Source organism: Sceloporus undulatus, chromosome 9, assembly GCF_019175285.1.
Source record: "Sceloporus undulatus isolate JIND9_A2432 ecotype Alabama chromosome 9, SceUnd_v1.1, whole genome shotgun sequence".
Lineage (NCBI taxonomy): Eukaryota > Metazoa > Chordata > Lepidosauria > Squamata > Phrynosomatidae > Sceloporus > Sceloporus undulatus.
The window spans coordinates 30,754,982-30,765,459 of record NC_056530.1 but is presented as its reverse complement, the minus strand read 5'-3'; the positions used below and the strand labels follow the sequence as shown (position 1 = coordinate 30,765,459).

At 40.9% G+C, this 10,478-nt stretch overlaps 1 protein-coding gene across 1 annotated transcript in view; it reads left to right on the top strand.

Moving 5' to 3' along the window:
* CERS2 (ceramide synthase 2) overlaps window positions 1-10,478 on the top strand; it is a 33,383-nt gene that overhangs the window by 20,589 nt on the left and 2,316 nt on the right. Inside the window, exons 3-10 of the mRNA XM_042441151.1 lie at window positions 736-853; window positions 1,097-1,215; window positions 2,269-2,326; window positions 2,469-2,519; window positions 3,692-3,784; window positions 7,554-7,682; window positions 8,960-9,066; window positions 9,742-9,895. Of these exons, the coding sequence (XP_042297085.1) occupies window positions 736-853; window positions 1,097-1,215; window positions 2,269-2,326; window positions 2,469-2,519; window positions 3,692-3,784; window positions 7,554-7,682; window positions 8,960-9,066; window positions 9,742-9,895 (829 nt within the window). The remainder of the gene's footprint in view (window positions 1-735; window positions 854-1,096; window positions 1,216-2,268; window positions 2,327-2,468; window positions 2,520-3,691; window positions 3,785-7,553; window positions 7,683-8,959; window positions 9,067-9,741; window positions 9,896-10,478) is intronic.

Sequence of the window (10,478 nt, the reverse complement as noted above, 5' to 3'; positions counted from 1 at the left end):
TTATTATTATTATTATTATTATTATTATTATTATTATTATTATTATTATTGGTACTACTAGTCAATGGGTGACCCTTGGGCAAGTCACACTCTCTCAGCCTCAAGGGAAGGCAATGGCAAACTTCCTCCGAACAAACCGTGCCAAGAAAAACCCATGATAGATTTGCCGTAGCATCTCCATAAGTAGGCAATGACTTGGAGGCACGCGACAGCAACAACAATAACAAATCATCATTATGGTGTAGTGGTTTGAGTGTTGGACAACGACTCTGGAAACCCAGGTTTGAATCCCACTCAGCCATGCGAATCCAATGGGGTGACCCTTGGGCAAGCCGCACTCTGAACAAACCTTGCCAAGAAAGGCCCATGATAGGGTCGCCATAAGCCAGAAACGACTCGAAGGCACGGTGCAACGGCGCAACGCTTGTTGTAGGTTGTTATCGGCGCTGTGATGTCTGCTGAGAGAGTGGTACTCCGCACATGCTCCACATTTATGCGTACTTTTTTTTCTGGCACTGAACTTGGCCATTAAGTCCATTTCTGGGCAGAGAAGCCTAGGTCAAATTTAAGATCTGGTCAATTTGGAAAAGGAGATCATAAATGCTGGAAAATTCTGTATTACTCTGAATTGCAAAATAACCCTGTCTGCCTCTCTCTCTCTCTCTCTCTCTCTCTCTCTTTCTTTCTCGTTCTCTTTGTTTTCTTTCCTCTTTTGGCTCCCGTTTGGCGCTCCAGGTACGTGGCCACTCCGCTAGCCGGCCTTTTGAACGTCAAGGAGAAAGTCCGGTTAAAAGCGACTCCGAATCCAGTCCTAGAAAGATTTTACATTTCTTCCTGCAAACACCCCAAACAGGTAAAAGGAGCCGCAATTTGCAAAACATACCTTCCAATGTACAGTGAATGGGGCTCGTGCATGTGGTGGTGTGTGCACACTGACCCTTGTGCCCCACGTGTTCCCATGCGGCTTTGCATGTATGCTCAAAGCCATGTATAGTGCCCCCGCGTATAACGCAGGCGCGCTGTGGTTTGCAAGGTCGGTTTCCAAATTTCCATTTCGCTCGGAGTGATCTCTGATTCTCTTCTGCTCCCATCGCAGGCCGACATTGAGGCCCTGTCGAAGAAAAGTGGATGCACCGCCCGGCAGGTGGAGCGTTGGTTCCGGCGCCGGCGCAACCAAGACCGGCCCAGTTTGCTCAAGAAATTTCGGGAAGCCAGGTAAGTTGGGAGGCACCTTCGCCGCACAGTGCGCCGTCGTATTGCGGGACACTTATGGACCGGTCCACCAACGTCCGTAGGCAGATGGTCAGCATCTAGCGTCCAAGAAGCTGTTTCTTCCCATTTTGGCCCACTGTCCAGCTTTGGGATTGTTTTTAAGGTTTAAAAGTATATCTAAGGATGCATTTATTATGTTGTAATTATAAATTTAATAATAATAATCATAGAATTCTATGATTCTATTATTATTACTAATAATATATTAGTAATATATTATATTGTTAATATAATATTAATATTCTTATTAATATATTATTATTCATAATAATATAGCACTGTAATTTTAATAATTATAATAATCATAGAATTATATGATTCTATAATTATTATTAATATATTATTATTAATATGTTATATTAATATATTATTATTCTTATTAATATATTATTAATAATAATATAGCACTGTAAATTTAGACAGCATTGTAAATATTAATACTACTACTAATAATAATGCATTTGGGAACTGGAAATGTCACTAAAGTGGCTGTAAGAATGTCTTATCCGGATCTTGGTCCATTTTAAAATCATATATTAATAGCAAATCCCTTTTATTATGTTATTATTATTATTATTATTATTATTATTAAGCTTTATTTATATAGCGATGCCAATTTCCAAGGGTGGCTTTTTATTATAACAAATATCAGGATGGAGGGCAGCAAAATTTAAGGGGAAACGCTTCTGAACATGGAGAGCATGGTTCACAACCCCCAGAAAGCTGAGTATTTGTAAGGGAAAATAATGGGATTTTGCTAAACCGGAGCATAATGCGCCAAAGGATAGATACACTGCTGCATTGCGTTGCAGCATGAGGTTTTGCAATTTTAGGATTAAATATAGCAACGCCCCATCAATACAACAAATAAAGTATAATAATAATAATAATAATAATAATAATAATCTGACTGGAATAAATTTGAACAAGAGCGAGCGTGACGCTACAACAACCACAACAACAACACACCCAATACTTTGTGCTTCCTTTTTCTAGTTGGAGATTCACCTTTTACCTTGTTGCTTTCATTGCTGGCATGGTTGTTATAGTGGATGTAAGTACCCTTCTTTTCCTTCCACGTTTTAATTAATTCATTTGGAAAAAATGGGGTGAATTTTTAACATTTTGAAACGGCGTCTGCTCCTTTGTCGTTCTTCGCTAACCTGCGCCGTCTCTGCGTCCAAATTCTTTTGCAGAAACCTTGGTTTTACGATCTCCGGAAAGTTTGGGAAGGCTATCCTGTCCAGGTGAGTACATTTGTACCCATAGATTTGTGGGGTTAGGAAGCCACCGCAAAGGGGAATTGCGGCCGCCCCTTTGTTTTGGGGACTTGGAGTCCACGTACGTCGGAAATGCGCATGCGGTGAACGGAGGGTGGCACAATGGGACGCGCGCCCAAGACGCATGTCTGCAAAGGAGCACAGCTCCCATTGAAATCTATAGGGACTTCAATATTGGGTCTTCCAAGGTCCGCAAGCCGAATCACTGTGATATAATATCAAATCATCACCATCGCCATCATTACCCTTATGGACCATGGTTGTGTTTGCCCCTTCATACTTATCATGGTTGCCCCATTGTGGTTATGAAACGTAATGCGATGATGTTCCCAAAAGACCTTGGGGAAATGAGATTGCGTTTCACGAGTGAAGTGTGATAATGATCCACAACTGCAATGGGGCACAGATGTCCAAAAGTGTTTCTGTCCTGGAAGCACGATGGGGCAAATGCAATTGTTTCCATAAGAACGAGGGGTCAATTGCATTCTGTAAATATGTGCTTATGGTCAATTTTAATCAATCAGTTTTAAATATGTAACATATGTAAATGTGAGTATATATCTATGAGGACTGTAGGGTCGCATGGGATGACATTTAGTGAGCAAAGCATGGTCATGTTCCACAGCCGCAATGGGGCAAATGCAATACGTTCCATAAACGTGGCGCATCAAATAATGGGATTGTGTTCTGCAAACATGATCATGGGGCAAATGTGAGCATATTAAGATGCTGGGGCAAATGCCATTGCTGCATGGACTCATGTATATGGCTAGAAATTGTAGTTAAAAAATGGACCCCAAAAACCGGAGTCGCCAATCTGTCCTGGAAGCATGGACTCTATGTTTTATCCTCGATTCATCCACGGGTCAGATCAAGAATCCCTAATTTTGGTCCCCAAAACCTGCCCTTGACTTATCCATGAGGCCGACTTATAGCGGAGCGTTCCATAAGCAATGTGTGATCGCATCCCACAACCGCAATGGAGTTATGTGGGGCAAAGGCCATTGCATTCAATAAACACCACGGGCAAAGTTTATTTAAAGTGTCGTTTCCGAATATTGTATCACATAGAATTGGACTATTTGTCGTTGCTGCTGTTGTGACTGTTGTTATTATTACTGTTTGGCTTCCTTCTCCAGACCATGCTGCCTTCCCAGTACTGGTATTACATGATCGAACTCTCCTTTTACTGGTCCCTCTTGTTCAGCATCGCCTCCGACGTCAAGCGAAAGGTGAGCGAACTGGTTTTGGAACGCATCCATGGCTCATCGTCATCGTGCGTCTCCGATATATGACAATCCTAAGGTTAATCTATCATGAGGTTTGTTCAGAGGGGGTTTGCCATGGTTTGCCATGGCCATCCTCTGACACTAAGACAGTGCGACTTGGTCATCCGATGGGTTTCCGTAGCTGAGCTAGGACTCGAACCCGGGTCTCGAGTCATAGCCCAACTCAAACCACTGTGCCATAGGAATATTAGCCTCGTTATATTTCCAACTTGCCTTTTCTCCAATGAGTGTTTAAGGAGCATTTTATATAAGAGACACCTTTTTGTTATGCCATTGGATTGAATGGGACTTGAGCATCCATGGATTTTGTTATCCATGGAGGGTCCTAGAAGCAAACCCCAGCAAATAACAAGGACCCCCTGTATATATATGTGTGTGTGTGTGTGTGTGTGTGTGTATGGCACATGGAGTGAGTTTTTCAAACACAGCACATGGGCAGCAGGTCCAAAACTCCACTTCTAATATTTGGAGTCTTCCATCAAACCCAGTGTTTCTTTGGTACAACTGTGACCAGAGTCTTTGTGATCGAATAAACCATCATCTCCTGCGACATCTGAACCTGAAACCATGGCTTAGCCCAACTATCTTTAGAGCGACAAGCCAGCTTTGTCAAAGTATAGTTTGGAGCCGGCTTGTTCCCACTGCGGGTAAGAAGACGCAAACCGCCATTTTGCATCCGGAAAAATATGAGCAAATAAAGGACGTTGGTTTGGTAATTTTTCTGAATGCAAAACTGTGTGGTTTGTTCTTACTCACGATGGACTCAAAACTATAGAAAGAATGCACAACGGAGGTTGTGTGTGCAATGTCAGAGAGGCAGGATTTCTTCTTTTTACCCCAATATTCAGAGTTGTTTTACCTTGGTTTGCAATCCTCTTGACGTAGGTCTCTTTTATTCTTCCAACCGGAGTGCATCTCCTTCTGTGCGCTTCAAGTTTGAATGGGTCCTGAGCTGTTTTTCCTGAACGTCAGTTGTGGACTGTTCCAATAAATGGAGCTGAATATTATTATTATTATTATTATTATTATTATTATTATTATTATTATCATCATCATCATCATCATCATCACCTCGTTGACGTTTTTCCAAAATTTCCAAAGTAGCAAATGATGGGCAAGGATAAAAATAAAGGATAAAGAAAGATAAAGAGATGTGTCCTAGTTTTTGGAGGCCATCCCTCTCTTTGAGAAACTGTCCATTCGAAACCCAAAGACCCAAGCGCGGCAGCTTTCAGATTTATCACATTTTAGTAGTCTTAGCTACTAAAGACAAGTCTTAGCTACTAAAAACTAAAGACTAGCCTTGGCTACTAAAGAGTAAAGACTAGCCTTAGCTACTAAAGTAGTCTTAGCGACTAAAGACTCAAGCCTAGTCTTAGCTACTAAAGATTCAAGACTAGTCTTAATGACTGAAGACTCAAGACTAGTCTTAGTGATTAAAGACTCAAGACTAGTCTTAGCGACTAAAGACTCAAGCCTAGTCTTAGCTACTAAAGATTCAAGACTAGTCTTAGTGACTAAAGACTCAAGACTAGTCTTGGCTACTAAAGACTCAAGTCTTAGCTACTAAAGACTCAAGACTAGTCTTGGCTACTAAAGACTAAAGACAGTATAGCAGTCTTAGCGAGGAAGACCCCAAAGTCCCACATTCGTTGACATTTCTTCCCAGTATGGCAAACATTTCTTTTGCTAGAAGCGTATTGCTGAGCAGAAGGCGCAGCTTTCCTCTTTTCGCCTCGCTGCCCGCAAAACAAAATGGCAGCCACGCCTTTGGTTCCAGATTTGCCTCTTTTTTTTTAATGGCATGTAATTAACTGTAAAAGAACTGTAGAAAATAATCATTTATGATTATTATTATTAACCTTTATTTATAAATCACTGTAAATTTACACAGCTCTGTACATAAATTTTTTAGTCAGACGGTTCCCTGCCCTCAGGCTTACAATGTAAGAAGACACGACACAAAAAGAGAAGGGAGTGGTGGTGGGGAATGGGATCAGGTCCAGCAGTTCTCCACCCTGAAGCCTGGACCAAGGCAGATTGACTGGAGGAAGGGCTTGGCTTCTTAATTAATGGTTAAAAGGAGGCATCCTGGGTCAGAGAGGAGCTAGCCTCTGGGAATGCTTCTCTAAACAATATAGTCTTTAATTCAGTTTTGAAACTGGGTAGAGAAGTGATGAGGTGTGCATGTGGGGGAAGAAGGTTCCAGGAGTAAGGGGCAGCAAGCGAGAAGGGACGAATTCGGGAGGGGGCAGTGGTAGTCCTACACTGTGACAGGAGACCTTGACTACAAGAGCGGATGGTGCGAGTAGGAATGTAAGGAGAAAGAAGGTCAGATAAGTAAGGAGGGGCCAATCCATGGAGGGCTTTGAAAGTCAGTAACAAAATCTTGTACCGGATGCGGAAGGGGAAGGGGAGCCAATGAAGGGAGAATAAAAGAGGAGAAACATGGTCAAAGCAGCGAGCGGATGTGACAATACGGGCAGCTGAATCCTGGACAGAGATTAAAGGATGGAGGTGTGAAAGAGGAACCCCTGTTAGATGGAGATTACGATAATCTAGTCGCGAAACCACTAGGGCATGGTCCAGAGTCTTGGCAGTAGAGATTGAGAGGAATGGACGGATCTTGGCAATGTTGTGGAGAAAGAATCTACAGGCCTTGGATCTGGGGAATAAAAGACAGAGAAGAGTCAAAAATGAAGCCAAGACTGTGGGCTTGATGAACCGGTTGAATAGAAGTGTCATCAACAGAAACAGAAAAAGAGTAATGAAGGGTGGGGTTTAGGCGGAAAGACGAGAAGCTCAGTCTTAGTCATGTTGAGCTTCAAGTGCCAAAGCCGCATCCACTGAGAGATGGCAGTCAGACAAGAAGAAACTTGGTGTTCAAACCTTGGAGAAAGGTCAGGGGTGGAGAGATACAGCTGAGTGTTGTCAGCGTACAGATGATAGGAGAAACCAAAAGAACTGATGAGTTTACCTAGGGACAGTGTGAATAGAGAGAACGGAAGGAGACCCAAGACAGAGCCCTGGGGAGAGAGATGAAAGATATAGAGGAGCGAGGGCAGAAGAGAAGGGGCTATAGAGATTAGGAGACGGGAGGGAACAGGATCAAGAGAGCAGGTAGTAGGTTTGGAAGAATTAAGCAGCGTAGAGAGTTCATCCAGAGAAACGGGGAAACTCAGAGAGTTTATTAGTAGAAGGTACCAGGAGGTTAGTGATAAGGGGCAAGTCGGGAGGAACTATTTCAGATCGAATAGTAGCAACTTTAGTAATGAAGTAGTTGGCGAAGTCAGTGGGGGAAAATGATGAGAAGACAGGGGGAGAGGAAGGTTTTAATTTAATTACAGAGGAACTGAAGAATTAAACTAACATTTTTGCTTACTTAGGTAAGCCGTTGGTTTTGGCGGGAAACTCTGAGGTAAACCAGAGTTGCCTTCAAAAACCCCAAATTTATCCCTTGAAAACACCACACTTTTCTATCTATGATCTGAATTAAATCCAGAAATTAAGAGCTGAATGTGTTTGTGTGTGTGTATATATATATCTATATATGCGCAAAACGAAATGAACGCTCGTCGCACCACTCGGGACGCCTCCGGTGACCAATTTTTCTTCCGCTTTCCCGATGATGGCGAGAGGCGTAAACTACAGCCACCTTCCTAATAATAATAATAAATTCATTTCTTCCATGTTGTCTCCTTTTTTTGCGTAGGACTTCAAGGAGCAAATCATCCATCATGTGGCCACCATCATCTTGATCAGCTTCTCCTGGTTCACGAACTACATTCGGGCCGGGACCCTCATTCTAGCCTTGCACGACTCTTCGGACTACTTGCTGGAGGTGAAGGAACGGACCGCTGGGAGTTGTAGTGCGCCTTTACAACAGCTGGATCGGGAAGGCTAACATGGACAGAGGGAGATGTGCTTGTCCAAAGAGCAAAGGGTTTTGATTTGGGGGGACATTATCTCCAAATGCGTTGCACGGGACGAGTTTTCCTTGTCCAGAATTCATAATCTTCAATAATAATAATAATAATAATAATAATAATAATAATAATAGTCATCCCTCCTAACCACAGATCTGGGAATACTAACAGAGGCGCGTCCTCCATTGTTTCCAAAGGAGCGGGCTTGTGCGCCATTCAAATCTATGGGGCTTGGATATGCGCAAGCCTCCATTTTCACAGGGGGATCCAGAACGGATCTCCTGCGAAAACAAAGGGCCAACTGTGTATGTGTATATGTATATACACACACACGCGCGCATGCGTGTATATATATACATATATATCTATACACATGTGCGTATATATATATATGTGTGTGTGTGTGTATACAAATATATTTATATATGTGTGTGTATATATGTATATATATATATATACACACACATGTATATAAACGTAATATATAAATAAACATAATATATAAATAAACATTATTATTATTATGTTTATTTATATCCTGCCTTCCTCCCAGTACAATAAAATAATTTTATTTCTCACAACACAGTTAAAACACAATCGTTACATAAAATGCACACAAGAAGCTGCATAAAAATTGTTATGTTTACTTATAACAACATATTTCTTAATATACATATTAAGAGATATACACAATATTTATATTGCAATACGTGAAATGACAAATATAATAATGAGCTATTGCATCTACATATTAAGAGATGTACGCAATATTTATATTGCAATGGATGACAAATATAAATAAGAAGCTATTGCATCTACATATTAAGAGATCTGTGCAATGTTTATATTGCAATATGTGGAACAATTAAATATAGTTAAGAGATCTACACAATATTTATATTGCAATATGTGGAACGACAATCCAATATAAATAATAAGCTCTTGCATCTAGATTGTATTATACTATGTTATTGTAAAGTCCTGTAGAGTCCTGGGATGTCTTTGCATGTTTTTTCCCCCCCAAAGAGGAGGGCTGTTGCAGGACTTTGTTATCCATTGCTAGCTGGGGATGATGGGACCTGTCATCCAACACATCAGGAAAGGACCAGAATTGCTGATCCACTTATATACATATATCCAGGACTGCATGCGAATAAAGCTTTCTTCCTATTCTTGCTTTCCGTATGCGCAGTCGGCAAAGATGTTCAATTACGCCGGATGGAAGAACACTTGCAACAACATTTTTATCGTCTTCGCGGTGGTCTTTATCTTCACCCGGCTGATCATCCTTCCTTTCTGGTGAGAATTTTATGCATCTTCGTTTTGGGTTTGAGAAGAAATCCTTTAAAACGTGAAGGCGTTAAAAACGGCAACTTGGTGGCACATAGGGGTTTGCGCTTGTAAAAATGAAAACGATGGCGCAAAAAGATCTCGTATCGGATGCGTAATATTGAACTAGGACGCCATCTTAAAACCTAGTTTTCCAGCCCTATGTAATATATTTATATAATAATAATTAATAATAATAATAATAGCGCTGGCTACCAAAGATTTCTCCTTTTAAAATGGTGCCGTGGAAATCATGTGCACCACCGAATGATTGATTGATGCATCGTTATTTGGTATTTTAATGTATTTTAGTGCTGTTTTAATGTTGTAAGCCGCCTTGATCCAATTGGAGAGGCGGGGTATTATTATTATTATTATTATTATCGACCGAAACTCCCAGCATCCCCCAATCCAACAACTGGGAGTTGGAAAGGCCAGATACAAATTAATTGTCTCCAAGGATTCCATTTTAGGCGCCAAATCTGGGACTTTCTCTTATAAACGAGTCTGGATATACTCTCTTGGGCCAACGCTGGAGTCCGAAACATCAGGAGACGGAAAGGGTTGAGGACCGCTGGTCCTTGCTTTAAAAACGATATCCAATGGAGTCAACAATAATCTTGATTTCTCTTCTCATTCTGCCAGGATCTTGCATTGCACCATAGTTTACCCGTTGGACTTCTACCCGGCTTTCTTTGGCTACTACTTCTTCAACCTCATGATGATGATCCTTCAGTGCCTCCACATCTTTTGGGCGTTTCTCATTATCCGCATGGCCCAGAAGTTCATAACTGGAAAGGCAAGCTTGCAATTTATTATTATTATTATTATTATTATTATTATTATTATTATTATTATTATTATTATCTTTCGTTATAGCTACTCCTTATAGATACAATAAGAGTAGAGTATAAAAATTTAAGATACACAAAGAGAGAAATGACAGTAATGGCAACCAGGACTCTAGGAAAAGAAGTAAAGGATGATGAAGCTTTAAAATGTCACTAAAGTTAATGATTGCTGTTAAAATAATTAATGTAAGGATATTTTGGCTGGTAAATGAAAAAGCAAAGAGGAGGAATGGAAGAAAAGAAGAAAAGGAAGGGTATGTTATAGACGAGGTTAGGAGTGTTGGTAAAGAGAGAAAGTCGGTAGAAAGAAGGTAAGAGAATGAGAAAGTGGAAAGGAGGAAGAAGCTGTGAAGGGAGGAAGAATAGCAAAGGAATGGAAGGGCAATAAATGGAATTAAGAGGGTAAATGGAGACAGAAAGAAGGAAAGAAAGAGAAAAGGAAACTGGAGGAGGAAGAAACGAAAGGGGGAAAGAAGATAAAAGGAAGCTAGGCATACAAATCTTAAGCAAGTTGGGCTTGTTAAGATTTGG